The sequence below is a fragment of the Mesoplodon bidens genome, assembly GCF_964165515.1.
Source record: "Mesoplodon bidens genome assembly, chromosome: 5".
NCBI lineage: Eukaryota > Metazoa > Chordata > Mammalia > Artiodactyla > Ziphiidae > Mesoplodon > Mesoplodon bidens.
The window spans coordinates 84,893,991-84,917,213 of NC_138161.1; the positions used below are offsets into that span (position 1 = coordinate 84,893,991).

Consider the following 23,223-nt stretch of genomic DNA (forward strand, 5'->3'; position numbering starts at 1 on the left):
GAACCGTTTTTCTTCAAAGAAACCAAAAATGGATGAGAAGAGAGAACTTTCTGATGAAAGGAAAACCTGATACAGGAATTCTTAAACTCTGCTTCCATTAAGCTGTCTACCACTGCCTCCTCCATGCCCCCCCCGCCAACTAATACAAGTCCACACAGTTCTCACCAAAGGAAAGAGGGTGCATGGTTGAGGGAAATTAAATCTAGTGGGGAATTACCTTTGAGGAAAGCTATGAAGGACCCAAGACTGGGAGAGAGGCTGCTTCATGCCACCTTTGCAACAATTTAAGAGTGCACCCGCAAGGGCCTTCACACCTGCCCAGCCAAAGCCTCTAGCGGCTTGAAGTCTTGGAAAGTTTGAGGCCAAACAAAGCTTCAGAGCTATAAATAAAAGGTGATCAGCATCCATGTAAGGGCCAGGTAGCCTACCGTCAGGTATCACCTTTGAGGTTGCGTAAGGAAGGTACACCTGGCTGCATTCAGGGTTGCTTTCAGTTCTTTTAAAAGTATCATTTATGGGCTTCCCTGGTGGCGCAGTGGTTGAGAGTCCGCCTGCCGATGCAGGGGACACGGGTTCGTGCCCCTATCCCGGAAGATCCCACATGCCGCGCAGCGGCTGGGCCCGCGAGCCATGGCCGCGGAGCCTGTGTGTCCGGAGCCTGTGCTCCGCAACGGGAGAGGCCACAGTAGTGAGAGGCCCGCGTACAGCAAAAAAAAAAAAAAAAAAAAAAAAAAAAAAAAAAAAAAAAAAATAAAATAAAAGTATCATTTATAACAATAATGGATGTTTTTATGAGTCTTACTTATGTGAGAGGGGAGTGCTCAGTGGTGGAGCCTGAGCAGAGACTGGTTAAACACACTCACTCACCTAGTGGCACGTCCTCAAGTCAGCTTTCTGATGACTTGCTAACCACCCTGAAGGTGAGCGTGCAAAAGCCAACATAGGATTTGACAGTAAGTGAACAGGGAGAAAAGTACCCTTGATCACAGAAAATGAGTCACTTCTCGGCCTCAAGATCCCACGGGGCTCGAGCACAGACTGGAAGGTGCGGGATGAGGCGCCCATCTACTCTCCTACTCTGTTAAAGGGGTGTGGCTGAGTCTCTCTCACTGCGCACTCTTGACAAAGACAATACATACACACACGCACAGCACCTTCTCTTTTCCCCAACCATCTTTCTGGGATAAGGTAGCTAGGCTACTAACATCACAATAGAACATTTAAATAGGTACATGTAACATTTAGCAAGATCACCCCAATTTTATTTTATAGACTGTTATACATGAGGGCTTTTTCCCTAACACAGCTGACCCTTGAACAGCGTGGGAGGCTGGGGCGCTGACCCTCCCTGCAGTGGAGAATCTTCTTACAACTTTCAGTTGGCCCCCTGTATACAGGGTTCCTCCATAGCCTCCCTCCCTATAGGGGCTCCTCTGGGCAGTTCCCCACATGCAGGTTCTACTAACCATGGATCTTGTCGTGTTTACTACTGAAAAAATCCCGGTATGAGTGGACCCGTGAGGTTCAAACCTGCCCTGCTCAAGGGTCAACTGCACGTAGACACAAAGGCGCACCCCTTATCCCAGGCAACTGGCTGGACGACCTCATACCCCAGCGTGAGCCTGCGCTTCCAGAAGCCTGGCTTCCTTCCGCTCACGCCGCTCCGGCCACTCCCGACGCCGCTGCTCCTCCGGCGATGGGTCGTGCTCCTCCGCGAGGTGCTCGGCCTGCCCGACCTGCTCCATCGCCTCCTCCTCCAGGGCCCTCCTGTGCTCCTCCTCCGCCGGCCGCCCCTCGGGCTCCCCGCGGCCCGCTTCTCGCCGGGTCAGTTCTGCGGGCGCCTGGAATCCTGCCTCCTTCTGGGTGGGAGGGTAAGGTTCTGTTTCCTCCGTTCTTCCAGGGACTGCTTCATGGTTCTGCCACACTTCGCTATCTCGGGACACCTAGGCCAAGCACATCACTGGAAATGACACTCTTCTATTTCGAAAGCAGTGATAGAATCTCTTTATTACCATGTCTACGGGGTTACAACATAAGCAAAACCCTGGAGTCTAGAAATATAGAGTCCTGACTGAAAAGTATGGCTGTAGTGGAGTCACTTAACTCTTCTCACTGTGTGATCTCACCTACAAAATAGAGACAACGTAAGCAAAACTTCATCGTGGAAAGAGTACCGTAAATAACCTAAAAGTAAAGCCTATAAGTGACCACATCTTAGTAGACCCTACCCTCAAAAGCAATCTAACTCCTGTTCTCCCTTAGAATAAAAAGGGAAAAACCCTCATACTTCAAGTGATCAAATACTTACATAATTTTCTTCAAGGTAAATTTTGTTTTCAATAATTATTTGAAAAGAAAAGGATAAGATCAAATAGAGGATGAGCTAGCTTTGCTTTCTGTTAGCAAATATAAAAAAAAGAATGCCATTACTAATGGACACCCATGTTGGCTATAATAGTGCCCATTAAATCAGGTACAATTAAACATTTTTGACATATTAAAGTGGTATTTCTTTGTAAACCGGAGGAAGTCTTTTGTGAGTATTTTATATTATTAATAGAAAACTGAAGAAAAAAAAAAGATGTGTCTTTTCACAGAGAACTCCTCTTCTAAAACTGGTTGATTTAAATCAGTTTTCTCTGCAAGTTTCAGAGATTTCTATATGGTCTTCATTACTTAGAAAAGAGGGGCAAAAGAGAGATGGTATAATATCAATAGGAAAATGTGTCACTGTCCTTCCTCCCACCAACCTTCTTTAGCAGAAAGAATACTTTCTTTGGTCAGGTTGCTGTCCCATAATTGAAATAAATGTGAAGCCCTGTTCTTAAATTAGCAGAAACATAACTTAGAAACTGAATTGTATACATAAACAAATAAGCCAAGGAAAAAAGTCCTTTCTCAGACATCTGAGGATAGCTTTTGGAGGTGTACATTTTACCAAGTCCTTGCATACCTGGCAAGTTTGAATTGATACTGCCCTGGCTTTACAGGAAATATTTCTCTGAAGGGCCCTAAGTGCTTTCCAACACCTGTCACTTACCTCCACAACATCCCCGTGAGAAAGGTTAGAGCAGATGACTATTATCTCCACCTCCAGATGGAAGAACTAAAAAGTCTGAGTCTTTAAAAGATTAATCCAGTAAACTGGTAGTTAAACTTAGAGAATAGAACCAATTTCCACACCAGGGCTCTGGTTGTGTTTTCTTAAGTTAGGAGCAACATAAGACCCAGACAAAGAACAAGCATCCAGGAGGATACAGAATCTGTCTGTGAAGGAATGCTTTGCTCAGACTGAAGATTCAAACAAAGTCCACTCACTTCAACTTACTTATTCCCATAAGGTGATAAGAAGGTGAGTTGGGGAAAGTCTTCTCGAACATTCACTGTTTAAAACGACTTTGTTGGGGGAAAGATAATCATACTTGCCATTTTTATTACAGGTGTGATTGCATAAATAACTCTGTAAAAATTAATCATATGGGCAACACCACTTTTGATGTTTCACTTGGGAGATATTCTTAAGCAACAAGGCTTAATTTTATGAAGAACAGGAATACAAAATATGGATTCTGTGACTGGCACTTATACTCTTGTAGTTTTATGCAGGTTATATAATACAAACTTTGACATATTTTGTATGGACCAAGTGCAGCACCAAGTTCAAATATATTATCAGCTTTAATACTTAAGTGGGCTGATTGTCATATAATATCCTCATGGTCATTTAACCTTCTCACTCTACCCCCAACACCCCCCCGCAAAAAGAACCCCTAAAATATTCAGACATGACAGCTCCTTTCAAACAAATATACCCACATGAAGAAAGACAAAACTAGTTCAGTCTTTTCCAGGAAACAGAACAGCAGTTCCCAAAGTGTGCGTCCCCAGACCAGCCAAATCACCTAGAAATGCAAATCCTCAGGCCTCACCCCAAATTAACTGAACTGTAAACTGTGGGCTGGGGCCCAGCTATTCCTGTTTTAACAGCCCTGCTAGGGACTCTGATATATGCTAAAATGTGAGAACCGGTGTTCTGCAGTTAGAGCTGGCAATATTTAGAGCAGTTCACCTGAGGACAGCTTGACAGGGAAAGCGACCTGACCACAGATGACCAGTTCATGCCTCTTACCTCCCGAGGCTCTCCGGGTAACCTGTCCCTTGTTGCGCTGTCACCTTGTGGAGAATGTGCCACCTGGGTAACATTTTGCTGCTCTGTTTGTTCTGGTTTTCGAAAGCTTGGAATCCTATTCAGAGTATCTTTCAGTTGTTTATATTCTGCAACTTGAGTCTGCATACAAATTGCACAATTGGATGCAAATTGCACAATTTGAGGAGGGAAAAGGATATCATTCATAGACGGTTCACTGGAAGACTAGACAAAAATATTATACCTAAATGCAAGAAAGGAAAAATATGCAGAGTGTTTCCATGCATTAGCTATACTTACTTGGACATGCTCAACCGTTTTTAAGCACATGCAAATTAGAGTTAAAGGGAACAGAGAAAAAGTATCTAAGACAGATGTTAGTTTCCCATGCTATATTAAACTAAGTCAGGATTTTTATATATAAATTTCTAGTCTAAATATCATTATTAAAAGTAAGACAGCTATGCAATCAGTTTTATGACATTAAACTCTTTTAAAATTGCACAATTATATAAATATAAGTACAGATTATCTTTTACCAATATGGTCTGAGTAACACTTTTCAGCAGAAAAGAACCATAGACTTCAAATAAGTAACTGAATATATATGAAAAATCACTCAGGCCACCCTCTTCTTCTAGTCAATACGTGCTCACACAGGGTCCCTTCCTCTCTAGAACGCTTCCTGTATTGTGCTCTGCAGTTTTGGAAAGCAGTAGCATAGGCATGAAATGAGGCTGGATTTTTATTCTTCAATTCTGAATGTCCTTTTCTTCTAGAGCCACAAAGGCACTAATGAAGGCATAGGTCTAGAATATACTCATATACTCATATGTGTGTACCTGTGTGTATATGTGATAGGGGGTGTGTGTGTGTGTGTGTGTGTATGATATTTTTAATACAAGAAGCTAGAAAGACGGAAAAAATCAAACACTTTAAGTAGGAAAACCAAGAGACTATACTTAGCTCATCATATGCACCAACACTGTAACCCTAAAACAGAAATACTGTGTGTGTAAACACACACTTACATGAACACAAAGAACCCAGAAATCTCTTCTGAAAGAAAGGGCCTGCTGGCCAGGGCCGCAGCCCTCAGTGTGCACAGCAGACGGGGAGTCGAGGCTGGTGAGTCGTGCTCCTGCGGCCACAGCTGTGCACCTGTACAGTGCTCTCCCACGCCCTTTCCACGCCTTTTTCTAATTCACACAGAGGTGAAGAAGTCTGCTTGCTAAATCTGTCTCAGGGGAGTGCTTCTTTATCATTTGAACAAAGGCATGCCAAAGGGCTAACACTGGCCCTTAGCCCAGAAATCTACCAAAACATTTGCAAACCAACTTTGGAGGTCAAAGAAAAAAAGATGACATCCACACAATGATACTTTTAATAAGATAAATATTCTAGTCTTTTTTCTTTCTCCTCCTCCTAGATACATAACCTTTGAAGGCAGTAATGCTGTGGTTCTCAAATACTAGCATGCATTAAGAATCATGTTAAATTATGGAAGGATCATGTTAAAAATGCAGGCTCCTGGACCCCCCACCCTAGAAATGATGATTCAGTAGGTCTGGAGCAAGGTCCAGGTAACTGTGATACAGGGAGTCTCCACAAATTCCAGCTGAAGAGTTAAGTGTGACTTTGATGTCCAGATGACCTAAGCTTCCAGCTTGGTCAATGATTGGCAATGATTTGGGGCCAGCTACAGTACTCCTTTAACCTTACTTTATTTAGATATAAAAAGGATACACTTTTATATAACTCAGTAGGTTGTAAATAGTAAATAAAATTCTGTACATAAAGTTATTATGATGATCCCTGATAAACTGTAAACTCTCAAATTCTACTCTGTTCCTGCTTTCTCCCACCCTTAATTATTACATTTAAAAATCAGGTTGTCGGGCTTCCCTGGTGGCTCAGTGGTTGAGAGTCCACCTGCCGATGTCCAGGGTTCGTGCCCAGGTCTGGGAAGATCCCACATGCCGCTGAGTGGCTGGGCCCGTGAGCCATGGCCGCTGAGCCTGCGCGTCCGGGGCCTGTGCTCCACAATGGGAGAGGCCACAACAGTGAGAGGCCCGTATCGCAAAAAAAAAAAAAAAAAATCATGTTGTCAAGACAGAATCTCGTAAGATGATTTACACGAGAGACGTAGATGCCTGAAATAGCAGTTGTTTTCTGAGCAGATCTGGGGAAAGTTTTAATACGGGGGTAAAAGAGCAGGAGAAACTTGGAGGCCCTACCCAAAAGAACCAAAAAGCTATTGAAAAAAATAGAAAATTATATGTAAGTTAAACTTAAAATTTTTTTCTGTTGCAAAACCTTGTCGGCAGTACTCCCAGGATGCTTACGACAGAATCTGGTTTTGGTCATTAAATGAACTATTTTACTTATATTTTTCTGAATTTTCAAATTGTTGCTTAGTCTAATATTTATGGCTATTATAGTACATAGAGTATTCAAATTGGTTTGTCACATTTTTCAGTATGAAAAGCAGCCTCACAGAAAATAATAATACTTGGTAAAAATTTTATAAAGAAGGTTTTGAATGTAATAATATCCTCTACAGTCAATTTAATTTATACCCATGGAAAAAATTACCATACAGCTACAGTTTTGTAGGGAGATAATCAATGACCACCTTGAAAAAGGGTCCCGGAGACACAGATGCTACAGCCTCTGAGATGAATCAGGGCCCAGCATATGATTCTATTAATAATTTTATAAAGACAAAAGATAATACATGGTCTCCTGGTAAGCACAGATAGTTGGTTCTCCTTTGCCCTTTTCTTTTAATTCTTCCAAGAGAAGAAAAGTGAAGACCGGTGATTAAGAAGACATAGCAACTAAACTAGCCATTCTTATTTCTTTGCTTCGACTAGAAAGCTGTAAAACACTCAATGTGATATTACTTTAATAAGCTCTCCAACACTTGTATTTGTTCATTTGTTCATTCAGTAAGTGTCTACTGAGGGCCTGCCTTGTGCTGAGGACTGTTCTAGGCTTTGAACAAATGAAGCTTACGACTCTCATTTTCCTTCTCTATTGACTTGAGAGCTCTTATTTCCTGCAATTTGACCAAACAACACATAAGCCTAGTCCCAAAAGCAGTGTGTGCAGGCTGTAAAGCTGGGAGCAAGGGAGGGAGGAATAAAATATAGAGCTTGACAATTTATTTACGTAGCTAGCATCATAAAATCCTACAGATCATATAGCAAGCGTCAATACAGGTCATACGGTGGCAAAAGACCACATACGTGGGATAATTTCTGTGACTGAAACAAGTATTAGACTACTGCATGCAGGGGCTGGAGGAAGGTAGAAAAAGTAATATGCACCACACTGCCAATGCAAAAAAAAAAAAATTAAAGTTTTATTTAATATTCTCTTGATCGAGTTTTGAAAGCATGCATGATCTTCAGGATCAGGAAAGCTCTGTCCTAAGGAACTCAGTGAAGCCTGGCCTTTAAGAGACTACACGCACAGAGGAATTCAGAAATGTTAAGCAGACTTAAAAAGAACCCAGAGAGGCCGCTACCCTTCTAACCTGTGCAGCAGCTAGTGCACTCTTGTGGTCTTCCAAAGTCACTACAAGTTGTTCATGCTCGGAGAGTAAATTCTTATGCTGTTGCTACACAGAAAAGAATTTTACAGGTTGAGTTTTAACATTCTAGGACAAACTCCTCTTGGGCAGACAGTGGCGTGAGCACCCAGATGCTGCTTGCTTGCTGGTTTGTTTGTTTTTGCAGTATTTGTTAAGTTCCAAAATCTTTGTAGAGGGAAGACTATGATTAATGTAGTATTCCACAATCTAAAATGCTACCCAAATATCACAATCACTTGCAGTGAAATCAACACACAAAGAAAAATACCTCTCATTATTAATAAACCTTTGTAAATAAAAAGCTTATTAATCTAACAAACCTGCAACATTACAGCCATACTGGAAATAAGTGAAAAATATTATTAATAATATTTGAATTAACATTTTTATTATTAAAACGTTATAACAATAGTGCAGAATATTTGAAAAATAGATGGGGAAATATATAATCCCACTATCCTTAAATAAGTTACAAACGATTTTATATGTTTCCTTTCGGTCTTCTCTACATAATTGTATATAGCTATCATAACAGCCTGCATTCTACTTCATGTACTTATTTTTCACTTAAGATATTAAAGGTATTTCTATATTGCCAAAAAAAAAAGCTTATTAAGATTGAACCACGTAGCAAAAGAATCATTTCAGTACTAATGGAAATGTTGGGATTTCCAGATCATCGTTTAGCTTATGATACAGAAGTGGTAAAAGTATTGGGCCTGGTCCGGTTTATGCAAAGCCCAAAATAACAGTGTGCATTGTAAAGCATGTCAAGTAGGGAACGACTTTTAAGGTCACTCTACAAAGTAAAGCAGGCAAACACTAAACAGTCAAATGCTGGGTTTTTTTTTTACCTTGACATCTTGCAGCTGTGTGTGCATGTCCTGATGCGCTCTCCTCAGCTGTCTGTTCTCTTCTCTCAAATTGTACACGGATTCTATTTTAGAAAAAGGGAAATCATGTGTAAAGCCCTGGGTCTTTTGGGCTCTTGATTCTATTATTTTCACATCTAAAGCCTCACATAACTTTTTCTAGGATTGTTTTGAACTTTGACAGTACAATATTCCAAATCAACAAAACCTATACCATTTTGGGATGTGGCATGGATTCAGCTGGACAACCCAGAACAATCTGGTTCAGTGGTTTAAATACATTTAAACAAGCTACACATAGTAGAAGTTAAGGATTTTTAATTACTCCCGTGCTAAAAATGAAATGTTTCTGTTAATAAGCAAACCCTTAGGAATGAAATGTAATGGGTAGGGGTCATCTAAGATTTTGATCTCTTCACAAATTAAAAACAGGGCTATCAAAAAGCAAAACCACATTTCTCATAGCATGAATAATTTCCACAGTCCCCAAAAGGTATTTCAGTTACAAAAACAACTCAAGAAATAAATAAGAGACAGAGAGACAAGACACCCCATCTGCTCAAAAATTCTAAATGTATTTTCTTTCTCCCACCATTGAGTTCTTGACTGATCCAAATCTCCCTCCCATAGCTATAGGACAGTTCTTTCCAGGGCTACCATGTGAGACTGTAGCAGTCAGAGTGAAGTCTTAAAACCTCCTGAACCACAAGCTCCACTGTTCGGGGAACAGCCTCTTGCTAATTTTCCCACATTTTCAGTATCTGGATGTTGTGAACTGGCAGCGTTTGGGCCAAATCCAACACACAAACATTTTTTTCGGCCCCTGCAGTGTTGGCCTACACATAGTGTCTTCCACATGTGAAGAGCTGTCACCATTTAAAAATCAAGAATCTGGGTCTAATAAGAATCTGGCAACATCAGGCCAGTTCTCATGTGACAGCACTCAGCAGAAGTTAAATGGTGGCTGCGTGACCATAATGACTCATTTCCAATGGGAGATACTGTTGAGAGTGAAAGGGGTGCTGTTAAGAATTATGCTGGGACAGCAGCAGGTGTGGACCTGCACTATGTTGGGCAAACCGTCCCCAAAGGGGCAGCCACTCGCTGCAGGCAGAACTTTATGTCTCCAGGGTGGCCCTCAGCACATAAGGAAAGTTCCAGTCACCATCCCGCCTCACACTTTCTGTCCACTTTCACTCCACTAGAGTCCCTGCTTGATCCCTGGGCACTGGCTTCGTGATTGGGTTTGGGGAGAGATCAAGAACAAGGTGGGAAATGTGGCCAGTGTTTGGGTTGTCCACCTACATGTCATACCGGATTTTCTCAAAGGTCAAAACAGGACACCGTGGGGGCTTCCCTGGTGGTGCAGTGGTTGAGAGTCCGCCTGCCGATGCAGGGGACACGGATTCGTGCCCCGGTCCGGGAAGATCCCACATGCCGCGGAGCGGCTGGGCCCGTGAGCCATGGCCGCTGAGCCTGCGCGTCCGGAGCCTGTGCTCCGCAACGGGAGAGGCCACAGCAGTGAGAGACTCGCGTACCGCAAAAAAAAAAAAACAGGACACTGGGGCAATTGAAGAGGACCACAAGTGTGTCATCGGCTGGATGGGCCCTCAGTCTACACACAGGCACACATGCACTTGAAATACCTGAACTTGGCTGATTTTAAAGGGATTCAGTTTGTAACCTTAATGACGGTGTCTCCTGTGCCTTTGCTGTGTGACCCTGAGCAAGTTACCTAACTTTAGCCGGCCTCAATTTCTTCACTTGTTAAATTGACTAAATATAATGCCTACCTTGCAGGTTGTTATGAGACTTAAATAAGATACCTGTACAAAGAACTTCCCCCAGTACTGGCACATGGAAAACATTTGTTAAGTGTCAGCTATTATTATAACGATAATGGGAAGAATAACCATCTAAGTTTATATGCTATCAGCTTATAGCTATCCATATTCTAAATTCTAAACTCCCTCCTCGTGTCACGGTAATCTGCCAAAGACTACTCAGACTACGCACATCATAGGTTTGCCGCTACAAACCCGCGTCTATCACGATGCGTCTATCTTTAATTTACTATCAGGGACCATAATCAAACAAAAGTGCTGATGAGAAAATCACTTATCAAAGTGTCATCAAAGGCACTGTCACATTAAGTTGTTTGAAGTCTCTCTGAGAAACCTCTTCCAAAAATTAATTGATATCAAAAATACCGTTCTCTCTCTCTCGCCCTCTGTCTCCATCTCTGTCTCTCTCTATCGCTCCCTCACCTACCAAGGTATTGGTAGATTCTCTCTTCTGATGACAAGGGCCCTATCACTTACTGTATTTCTCCTTTTGTTCTGGGTTCCAGGAAGCTCAGACCAGGCCATCAGGCTTGAATTATCTGAGTATGCAGAACTCACAGACAAGTATCCTCCTATTTTCCATGGTTCTGATTTCTTGTTAAAATTTTACTATACATGGACTTGGTTTCAAAGAAAGGAGTAACTATAGAGTAGACACAAGATAATATGCCTTTTAGGGCTACTACTAAAATTGAATGGACTAAATTATGTAAAGCATGCCAAGGTCAGACACCTAGAAAATTTTACTTCTCACTCCTTAATAGATCTCCTTCATATCAATATAATTAAATATATTTCCTCAGCTTGGCTCAGGTTTGAAAATGCTAAACAGTGGGTCCTACAAGTCAAATGTTCTCCTTCACCACACAAAGGTGTAGCATCCCCAGGGTGGCAAGTGCTGTCTGCACACTGGAGTCTTCTGGTTCTCTCTTCCTTTTACCACCTTTGTAAGGGCTTTCAGTGTTTAGTCTCTTCCTTTCTCTATTTTGTTATCTTACTGACTCTTCACCACCTGGCTCACCACCAACAAGCCAAGGCCCCTACATGTCTACATCTCTTGGGTATCATCCGCTGATATCTGGCTCCATCAAGACCACCTCAACCCTTTGTAAACTGCCTCAGTGGCTATTTAACTCCCAGGTGCCTTTTTGGAATACCTACAGACAAAGTATTCCTATTATTTTGGAATACTGTTATTAGCCTATTATTTTGGAACACTTCGAGACAAAGCATTGCAAAAAAAAAAGTAAAGAAAAGTCCAAAGGACCCTTCACACGGTTTCTTTCTATGATGACATTTTATATAAAACCAGGAAATTGTTCTTCTCCCATGATTTTGCAAAGCACCAGGATTTCACCCGTGTTTTTGCAAAGCACCAGGATTTCACCCGTGTTTTTGCAAAGCACCAGGATTTCACCCGTGTTTTTGCAAAGCACCAGGATTTCACCCGTGTTTTTGCAAGCACCAGGATTTCACCCGTGTTTTTGCAAGCACCAGGATTTCACCCGTGTTTCTGCAAGCACCATGTACGTTTTTAAACCAAATCTCACACTTCAGACTTATTTAGTACCTGGATAGGTGATTGTAGAATATGCTATTGCCCTTTTCCAGAACTCACATGTACTCAGAAGTGATATATTTTGTTCCATATTACTATGAAATTACCTGATGCTGATGCTGATGGTGGTTAATATACATTGAAGGTCTACCATGTACCAGTAACTGTTCTAGGTGCTCTGCATAATGTAATCCTCACACCAACTCTACAAGGTTGATACTTTTTATGAATATCCCGCTTTTACAAATGAGGACGGTTTACACTACACAACTTGCCTGTGGTCATATATAAACTAGTCATTGCAGAGGCCAAGATTCACCAGGGCAGTCTGACTCCAGAGCCTGAGCTTTTTGAAGCTACTATTAGCGATCAACAGGGAGTCTTTATGCCTCTGTGGAGATTTGGAAATGCATCACTGTAACTGGGGAGCACTGATGGCATTTTGTGGGTGGGGTCAGAGATGCTAAATGTCTCACAACACACTTAAAAAGAGAACTGTCTTGCCCAACATGGCCAATGTGCCCCGTTGAGAAACACTAAGTATTCTATTCTGTTTCCCTAAACAAATCCAAAGAGATAAGTGTGAAACTTCATGAAGAAGTAAGAAGTAACTGGTAAAGGACCGCAGGTAAGGTAATCAATCACCAAGCAACAAACAAAATAAAACAAAAGTCTATTGTTCTATTCAAACGTTAATATGAGTATTCATTTGCATGCACACTGACTAATTAGGTTTCCAAATACCTTTTAGCTTAGAAAGCTCCTGTTCTTTCTCTTGCTGCAGCTGCAGGTATCGCTGCTTGTGGTCATTAAATGTCCTACTGAAGTCTTCTCCTTGCCTGCGGTGTTCCTCTTCCAAGTCGCTGTGCTGTTTCTTTAGCTCCTCATGTTGACTCTGCAAAGATGAAAACTTTAGCAGGAATGTACATTCTCTAAATTATATCAGAATCTGTCTCTTGATAGCGTACGTAGCCTTTCTCCTGCCAGAAAGTAAGCACAAATGAAGAAGTAGGCTTCGTTTTCCTCAGACTGCTTTGAATTTGTGCAGCTCCCTTCCATTTCCCTTCTATTCCAAATGAATAGTTTAGGATCATGGCCAAAAATAATTTTCTCCTGAATTTTTAAGATTAATGGGAACAACAAGAAGTTGGAAGTTTGCATGAGAGATGGAAAAGGAAGGGATTTGGGAAAATTCCCAGGGACTCAAGTTACTGTGGAAACAGGGTAAAGCTAACGAAAAAATTACCCCTCCGTGGATACTCTAGACTGCCTCTTTCAATCTGATGTTTTCCCAGCAACATTTTTTATTTCCTTTCTTTGGTTTTCAGCCTTCCTGGTAACCCAGTTTAAAGAAGGGGGGGAAAAAGACTTTTTCCATTTGGGGGAGTAATAAATCGATTGTTTATAGAATGATTCTTACTTATATTACTCCTGATTATAATACTGTAATCACAATCTAGATAAATTCTACAGTCTCCAAATGCTTAATGTGAAAGGGTGGTCTGCTTTAATTCATGTATTGTTTTCTTGATAATAGCAAAGATGCTGGTTTCAACAAAAAGCATATGCCCTACTGATATAGGAGAAAAGACAACACCAAACAAAAAGCTGGGGGGTAGGGGCTGGAGACAGTGGCGTGGTTTTTTTCCCTGCTGTGCAGGGTGGCATAATGTCTGCCGCTCACCTCTTCTGGCCTGAAGAGGAATAATGCATCTCTCTCTCTCTCTTTTTTTCAATTTTCCTGACACAATAATGAGTTTTATCCAAGAACCAAGGAAGGAGAATCTTTAAACATAAATTGTGCTCCTGCGGTAGGCAGAACACTTATTAACACATTAGTAACAGGAAGGCAGCATTTTAATACTTCTACTGCCTCCAGGGCGACTAAGATAAAAGAAAATGTCTAAGAAAAACCACTCTGAGAAATTAGATTTAAAAAACAAACAAAAATCCTTAAAGGATAGAGAACAAAATTAAAAATTAGGTGACCAGAGAGCCTGATTTATAAAAAATGTGTAATGAGCTAAATATATGTTCTTTGTAATCAGGTGATAAACATGATGGAGCATTACAATTATATATAACTTTTAGCCAGAAATGACTTTAATATACCATATCACAATACAAATCAACTTTCTGTAAACTTTCCTTGATCACTTAAGTTACTTGGTTAATCCTTTGATTCACTCACGAAGAACAACTTCAAATTACTCACCTTTAACATCTGATGTTGGACATTCAACGCGCTGTACCTGCTATTAGAATCTTGCTGTAAATTGAAAAGCAAACAGTTAACACAAAAATAACAAATTTGGTTCTTTTGCTAACCAGAGCTTAAAGGTCTTAATGGAAGGATTTCACTCATTTCACTTGTGTTAAGTGAAAATGAACTCTAAGCTCGAAACAGGACAATTCTGAGGCCATCTCTTTACTTAATAGCAGAAATGAAGTTTTCACATTCCTCTAAGTTTGCTAGACTTTAATAATGAAAAATCAGGACATGGAATTATGAAACAGCAGCTTGACAGGGCCCTTGGAGGTGATTTACTTCCACTCTCATATTGAGAAGAAAAACTGAGGCCAGAGGCACAGGGGAACTTGTCCTGAGATGCAGCACAGCATATGGCTGATATATTGTGCCCGGTGCTCCTAAAAGGAGATAAACCAGGCCTCACAAGCTTCGCATGGCTTCCGGGAAGGGAGAGAAAAGGCACTTTCCTGCCTTGAGCTTCAGCGGGTAAGAAATTCTACATACGTGACTTTACCTCAGTTAGACTCCAACTCACAGAGTGAGAAACAGAAAGGCTAAGGAACAGGCCAGGGCAAACATTTCCTTTAGTAGCAGAGCCAGGACCAAAACTTGAGCCTACACCTATGGCTGAAGCACGCGATCCAGGAGTGTGTCTCTTTGTGCCAGTGGAGCCTCCCCAGGCTGCTGTGTTGTTCTATCTTATGTGCCCCACTCCTTGCTTTACCCGTCACTGGTATAAGCACAGCCTCAATTCTTTCTTTCTTTCATATTCTTGCAACTTCTAAAATGAACTGCATTTTTGCTTTATCATTTTATTTTATCACTTTACCATCTTAATTTGTAATAAATTACATTACAAAACGCACAACAGAACACACACAATTCTGGCTAGGGCTTTTAAAAGCAGGTAAGAGTTGAAAGCCGACAGCCTCCTAGCTATTCAAGGAACAGACTCTTCTCAGTTTTAATGCCCCAAAACGCCAATGCTTTATTCAACCAATGCTTACATATTTTTCTTAGAGTAAGAGAAAAATTTGTTTTTCTCCAGTTAATTTGGACTTAAAAACTTTTTAAACTGCCAATATCATTTATGCATTCATTCGTTCCACAAATGTTTTTGAACATGGGAACTCTAGGCCAGGTACCATGTCAGACATTACACAGCAATGTCTATGCAAGTGACAGTAACGTCGTGAAAAGGCAAATTAAAATAAATATCACATTCTATACAAAAGAGAGACTACAAATGGATAAATAAGTGAATAAAAATAATCTCTTCATGGTTGAACATTAAGGCTATTTCCAATTTATCACTGTCACAGTAATGTGATAAACAAAGGAAGGTAGGTTTTAAAAGAACAGTTTTTAGGTCTTCCTCTGAGAATCTCTTGGAAAGGAGAGAGGAAGGGAGGGAGGGAAATGTATTTCAGCCCTTCAATCCTAATGATCAACAGAGTAAAAGGTTTTGCGACTATATTTCCCCCTCTTGCAAGTTTAGTGAAATAAAAAATTAAGGGAGAAAAAAAAAACTCACCCTTCCCTTATTTAGTGTTTCTTGTGCTTCTAATTTATAAACCAGAAAATCTAGAAAATACAAAATGGAGAAAATAGAGTATAAGTGAATTCACTGTGGCATTTTTAGACATCTAAAAGAACATAGGCGTACTTTACTCAGACCTAAAAAATGTTTCAGGTTTAAGACAATCTACTTGGTGACTTATATACTTTGTCTTTTAATGCTTTAGAAAGAGTTGAAAAAATGTTACATAATTTTCCTCTTTACCTTTAAGTTGTGAATCTTGTATCAACAAAATACACACTATAACCAGCTGATTAAAAGTGCATTTAGAATATGTACTCGGTGATGAACTGTCCTTGAAATTAAGGAGAAAAAAAACATGAAGTGCACCTAAGGACAGAGGTGATTTATTGCCAGCCACTAGATGGCACACGAAAATCATTCAGGACCTGAAAAGGAAATCAAGCCGTGGAAACCATCTTTAATGCTCTTAAAGCTTTATTATCCACTAGATGGCTCTATAAAATCACTCTGCTTTTGAAGACAAGGGAAATCCAAATCCGATCAAAGCATTTTAATGATCTGAAACATCTCAGTAAAACATCCTAGCCCACACTGCCCTCCTCTGTTCTCCCTCTTTCTACCTCACACCAAGGTAATCAGACGGAACACCTCACTTCAATCTCAAGATTTACCAAAAAGATGAATAAATAAAAGTAGAATGCAGGTAATTTCAAACCACAACCTGTATAAGCTCCATGCTTTATAGAAAAACTCTGATAAAAATCAACAGCATTGCCTAATACCTGTGCTAAATGTTCATTTTTCAAACCTAACCAATCAGTTGTGCCAATAAAGCCTTTACCACAAGATGAAAACAGGTGTATAACCTAAAAGACATTGTACAATAAGATCAATTCATTACATTCTAAATGTACATGTATACGTATATGTTTATATAACGTTTGTCATATTCTGGACAATGCATGCTGTTACTTTCCTGGATGCCTGTGGACGGAAGTTTCAGGTGTTAGTAACGTATGCATTGATAATATTCAAAGAAAAACTGTGTGTTATTTCCGAAGCAATACATATAAACAATATATGAATGACCTCAAAGTGGCACCAACTGAATGAAAGATTCTAAACCTAGTCTTGAGCGGGAATTATTTTGTCACACAATGTATAGCATATTGCTTGGTATCTCCTTCTCCATCCACTAAATATAACTGACTTTGGGTGATCTGAAAAATCTCTTAGCAAAAAAATAGTAAAACAAGTACGTGATGCTTCAAAGAAGAGTATGATAAAAACAGAACACAAATTACATTATTTATTTACCTTCCTTCGCTTTCTTATGTTCAAGTCTTTCCTTTTGCAAGGATTTCTCTAATCTTGATCTGTGTTCATACACAACTGGAAAAAAAAAGTTAAAACTTATCTTCAAAGACTTAGAAATTCTAAGGTAAAATTAACACCAATTTTCAAAACAGGAAGACAGTTTAGAGTCCTTTCACAATTAAAATTAAAACGTATGCATTTTAAGTTCCACATTCTTGGTAAAAGATGGAAACAATAACAGGCATAATTCTGGGCTGACTCCTATGCAGTCTGCCCCTCTGTAAAACCAACACTCTGGAAGAGGCTTCCACCTTCTTGTCCTCAGGCTTCTGGAACATGAGTCTGTGTGAGGTTCCAGGTCTCTTCCCGGACAAGCGTGTCCACGCTCATGACTTCAGCCAACATCTACACAGCATTTACCCTCACATCTGTGTGTCCAGCTCCCACCTCTCTCTCAGGTGCTAGGAGAGGATTTCCACCCAGATATCCCATAAGTACTGCCAAGCCAACATGAGCTGAGTGAGTCTCAGTGAAAGATGCCTGGGTGGGTGAGGAAACCTCAGCAGCATACTAAGGTTTGCTGAAAGAAGAGGTGGATTCCGCCATGTCAGGAAAAACTTAGGTAAGATAGCTACAGAGGTGAAGGAGGGAGAGACTCTTCCCACTAAAGAACCTATACAAGTGCCCACAAAGGAACAAGTCAGGTTTACATCTGCCATGGCAGGAAACCCAAGGCAAATGAGGTCCTGCTGTAGGACCTTCCTGCACTTTACCAACCCCACCTCCCCCATCTACTCTGAAGTAGTTTGAGTTGCCTGCTGAGTGCAGGAGAGAGAGCAGATGTGTTAGGCGGAAAATAGGCAGAAGCCAATCAGGACTCTCTCCCCCACTACAGGCTTCCCATCTACAGGAAACGGGAGCTGCAAGAGTGGGAAAAGCTTTACTTTTAAATGAAAAAAACTTGTATTACTACACTGGACTAGACCAGACATGATCCTTACTAAACCAAGACTGTGTTTATGGATAAAAGTTACTGAAAGATTTTTTTCTTTTTTTGATCTGAGAGAAGCTGTAAAGTAGTGAAGTCTGTCTTAGATTTCATGCAGGGACAGAAAACCCAGCTCCGCAGAGTGGCTGGAATAGGGGAGGGGAGGAGAGAACAAAGTTACGTTTCTGACGCGCCCTTTAATCCTGTTTGTTCAGCATTACGGTCACAAATGATCTCATTCCCTGCAAGCTCAGCCAAGCCTGTCACTTGGTTCTTTTACCAACCCTAGCTCCCCATGACTACCTAAGATACAATTCAATCACCAGTCACTGACTGTCCGTCCAGTGCATACAACTGCCCGACACTGCTGGCCGCCTAAAGTTGCCATGGTCGCAGCAACTCCCCTCCCTGACATCGGCTTGTTGCTGCTGGACCCCCTGCCCCGTCCCTCCCACCGCCCCTTCGCCACTGCCACCCCTGCCAGTTACCAGCTATCTCTGTCCTCCTTCCAACACGCCCATCATCTCCAGGGTCCTTCCCCTTCTCCCAACACTGCATCCCTCATCTTGGTGTCCCATAGAAACCTGCCATTCCCAGGGCTCCATCTACGACTCCCGCAGCCCCCAGCTCTCCTCACACCTCTGCTAACATCTCAGTCCAGAACTCCTAGAAGGCCTGCCACCAGCCAAACTGGTATGGTGTCGTCCCCTGATGGTATGCCTGCTCCAAACTCATCTTTCCCCTCAATTCAGCCTCCCACTAGTCATCGAAATAATGACCTGCTCCATTCCCTTTCTCCACTTGGGTTCCTATTCTATTCACCAGATGATCCCTCCCCCTCCTCCAGTGCTATTATTACAAAGGGATCTAATCTAACTCCACAATTATTGAGCTGCTGTGATGTACCTGGCACCATATTATGAGTAGAAATGCAAAATGAATAGACATGGGCCTTGGCCTCAAGAAGCTCTAGTCCGACACAGGAGATAGATTAGGTAATTTTAAATAATTAGAGCTAAATGCATTTGGCCTAATAAAAGCCCAGTGAAAGAGAGGGGTGAGCTCTGGATGGGAGAGGAGTGAGGGGAGATTCTCAGAGGCGACAATCTCTTGGCTGGCTTTGGGAGTGAAGAACAGTTTGGTAGATGGGAGCACCAAAGGAGAAAGGCACTGCTGGAAGACATCATAGGGACAAAGACACAGAGGTGTTGAAATTGTACTAAAGGCAGCTGTGCTCCAAAAAGCTTGGTTCCAAGCCCATTGTTGAGAAATTAGACTTTTTTCAACCATATAGGTGTACAGTATATAAGTCTATCGGCCAATTCCTGAAAGCCTATTAAAACCAAGAGGTTCCTTGGTACTAACACTAGCATCTTGAATGACATTTGGAACGAGGGCGGGAAAACAAAGACTAGAGCTGGGGAACCTCACCAAGCCAGACCAAGAGCTGCCTGCCCATAGTCTGAGAATTTCCGTCAGGTAGTGGAGGCTCGCAGGGGAATAGATAAATTACGGTGTTATCATGATATACACAGGCAAGAACAGGATGCCATGGGAACACCTAAGCTCCCCAGCTGGAAGGAAAAACACTCCCTCATCTCCAATCCACTGGCCACAGTTCCCACGGTCTGGGAAGAAGGCCACAGGAACATAAACATGCCGGGTAACAGGGAATCTGGGTGCACTCATTGGACATATTACAGACAATTTCGGCAAGCATGTACATCGCTTTCAAAGAAGGGTCAACAGGCAAAGTCGTCAAGATCTTGCTCTAATGGAGTCAAAAGTGGCAGCAGGGGTCCTGAGTCTAGGGGGCTCCTGAAGGGAGGTCAGGACCATTACGGGGAGACAATCCAGCCTAGCAACACCCAAGATAACAACAACAACAAAACCCAGCAGCAGCACAGCCAAGAAAACATATGTGGGGGACCACTCCCCACCATCCCCCGCCACCTCAGACTCTAGAGGTTAACTCTTATCATGGAAGGGTAAGGATGGCGGCAAACGCTGTAGTTACAACTTATAATCCTGTGAAATTCTTCCTGACTTAATAAAATATGGCAGCAGTCACTCAATGTCACGTGGCACTTGGTGACGGCGGAACGCTTACCTTTGGTTTAGGCAGCAGCAAACTCATCTGCAGGATTTCATCTTCGATAAGGGTGGAGGGTCCACTAGATTCCACCTAGCAGAGAGGGGGTGTGGGGACTGGGGTGAGGAGCGCTCTATGTGGTGGGCAGGGGAGACGGTGCTCCGTGCTTTACTCTCTTCCCTGCGATTCAGCCAGGAGGTTAATGTGCCACCGGCTGGTCCAAAGTCCCCACCGACCAAACCGTCTTTGAGAGTTGTATGTATAATGGGGATTTACACATTCGACATCTTAAGAGCAGCGTGTCTCAAGAGCTAGAAGATCCTAGGATACACAGTTAGGAACTTTCCTAAATCACCTAAAGAGATGCTATACAATGTCCACAAAGAGGAGAGCATGTTTATGGATTACAGTCCACATCCAAAGGTCTTGGGAAATCTGAGACTATTCACAAATCCATAAGATGGCATCACTCATAGCATGACCTAAGGCATGAATAATGTGCTTTTTCAAATGCAGCAGAAAAAAGATGTGGTAAACAGGAATAGAGCCTATATGTGAGGAACTGTGAGGTAACTGTACTATTAATGTTATCTTACTCAGAACTGGTCATTACGACAGCCACCAGCTTCTAGTCCTGATATATAACCTAAGAATTCAGAAATGGTTTGAGGGTTGAGAACATCACCGAGGAGGAAGGTGAGAGAATGGAGCAGCAGTGACTGACGGAAAGCTGGAGAAGTGCTCAGAAAAAGGAAAAAAAAAAAAAAAAAAAAAAAAAAAAACCCAAACCGAAAAGGAACCTTGAACTATAGGCTGAGGAAACCACGTTAGGTAAAGGAAAGTGAGAGTAAAAATTAACCCTTAGAATTGGAAACTCTAGAAGGAATGGGAGAAGGAAAGAGGCAGGCGGTACGTAAAGGTCGAGAGCACAGACTCTGGTGTCTGGGTCAAGTCCCAGATCCATTCCTTATGGGGAGAGTTGCTGAATTCTTTGTGCTTCAGTTTCCTTATATGGTACATGGGAATAAAAACAGTGCCCATCCCTTTGGGTGGATGTCAGGGCTAAATGAGTTAATTGACGTGAAGTGCTTCAAACACGGCAGGGCACAGAGTAAATGCCAGAAAAATACTAAAATATTTTTTCAGCTATCTGTGATGGCTTCCAAGTGCCAGAGGATGAATCAGGTGGTTCCCTGAGCTCTTTCAACCCTACAATTAAAGTCTAATAATAACAAAGTAATACACATATATATTGAGAGAGAGACTTGAAACAACAATGAAATACTGATCTCAGTTTCCTGTTACTTAAAAAAAATTCCCTTAAAAAGGGGGGAGGGTTGTGAATAATCATTCTAATAGCTTATTAAAAATTATAAGCCTATTTTCTAATAAAAATTGAAGAACAGCAAAATGGACCAGATAGAATCTTTGTGTTCTTGTGGCTCTTGTAGAAAATTTCCCTATCAATTAAACACACACACACACACACACACACACACACACACACTACCCTTAATTCTTTAGCATGCATTCTCCAGGCTTTGGGGCTGGTGATTTATCTAGATAGGTTTACTGTTTTGCTTAGAAGGAGGATTGCTAATCAATCCCTGTCACCTATCTCTTTTTCTATTTATACTCTGAAGTCAAGGGCATCAGTCAAGATGAAACCAAACTGCTAGAACCTTTGCAACAAAAAAGGTATATAATTAATATTCTCAAAGCACCCATCAGGTTCAAGACAAAATAAGTATAAAAATAATGGTTCAATCTCGGCATTCAAGATCGTTAATGCAGACCAACACTACAACAGGGACAGGATGTGAATCATAAGAACTCGTGAGAGAAAGATGAAAACCCACAATACTCCTCATCTCCCCTGCTTACTGACAAGGAGTTTAATATTTTCCATGCAGTCAAGGGTGGAAAGAGTTTTTATTCCCCCTTAACTCACTCAAGAGTTTAAAAATATGCCAGCTTCCGACAGCAGTTTTCCACTTTAACTCTGACTTCCATCCGAAAGGCACAGAGAAATTAGGTGCATGAATCCACTAAGGGGTAAAATATATATCTATGACATTTCATCTATGACAAACTGCTCCAATTCAGAATTAGAAAACAACAGTTTAAAATGAGACAGAAAATACTGCTAAATGTTTTAACACCTTAAGCCAAGAGAGGGCAAGGTTTCTTTGGCAGAAGCAACGGCCTGTGAAATTTTGCTTTCAGTCCCGACGACAACACAGGGTTTTATCTTTATTTAAAAAAGACACACAACCGAGTCTTGGTATGAAAGGCACACAATTCAACTTGTGAAAACACTGATTTGCGAGTACTTTTATCATTTTACAGGTGATAAAAATTAAAATGAACAAATTTGTGTTTTGATAATTGTGGCTGAAGATACTTAAGTAGGAGAGCAAGAGCGATGACAAAAAAGGAAAATAAATTGAAATCACTATAGTTCTCAGAAGATAATACTCCTGAGGTTTTGCTTTATTTTGGTTTTTTAGGCCTAAAATCGTAGATATTTATTATGTCTTTATGAACAGTTCTCAACTGTGGTTCGAACTGGCCAGAAGTGGGCTGGAGGCCAGCCACTTGCCCACCCACCTCCTCCGCTGCACATGAGCTGGTAATTAACATGAAGACAACATCATAGATACAGTTTTCCAATTATCTTTCCTTCCTTCTTTCATCATTTCACCTCATAAGAAGTCTGAGAAAGAAGACCAAAGATCTTCTTAGAAAACAACCCATATAAAACAAGTAAAGAGACAAAAGAAGGGGGACACCTATTGCCATTTTGAGGATCACACCGGATCCCCCTGCAGCCCCCGTGAGTGGGCAAAGGCGCCCCTAAGGCTCTTCTTTGGTGTCTCCACCCTGCTCTTTACACAAAGTCTGCCCCATCCTCCTGACTCATGGAGCGTTTTTCTCACAGGTGACTCCTAAACCATTAAGTCCAGCTTTGGCTTCTCACCCCATTCTGGTTTTACAACTTCCAGTACAATTC

General features: G+C 41.4%; 1 protein-coding gene across 2 annotated transcripts in view; it reads right to left on the reverse strand.

Annotated features, from left to right (window-relative positions):
* Window positions 1–23,223, reverse strand: part of GOLIM4 (golgi integral membrane protein 4) — a 76,212-nt gene that overhangs the window by 15,829 nt on the left and 37,160 nt on the right. For both annotated transcript variants that reach the window (XM_081234544.1, XM_081234543.1), the window contains exons 2-9: window positions 17,131–17,205; window positions 15,805–15,854; window positions 14,235–14,288; window positions 12,764–12,914; window positions 8,600–8,682; window positions 7,689–7,772; window positions 4,130–4,288; window positions 1,611–1,943 (exon numbers count right to left, since the gene is read on the reverse strand). In XM_081234544.1, the coding sequence (XP_081090670.1) occupies window positions 1,611–1,943; window positions 4,130–4,288; window positions 7,689–7,772; window positions 8,600–8,682; window positions 12,764–12,914; window positions 14,235–14,288; window positions 15,805–15,854; window positions 17,131–17,205 (989 nt within the window). The remainder of the gene's footprint in view (window positions 1–1,610; window positions 1,944–4,129; window positions 4,289–7,688; window positions 7,773–8,599; window positions 8,683–12,763; window positions 12,915–14,234; window positions 14,289–15,804; window positions 15,855–17,130; window positions 17,206–23,223) is intronic.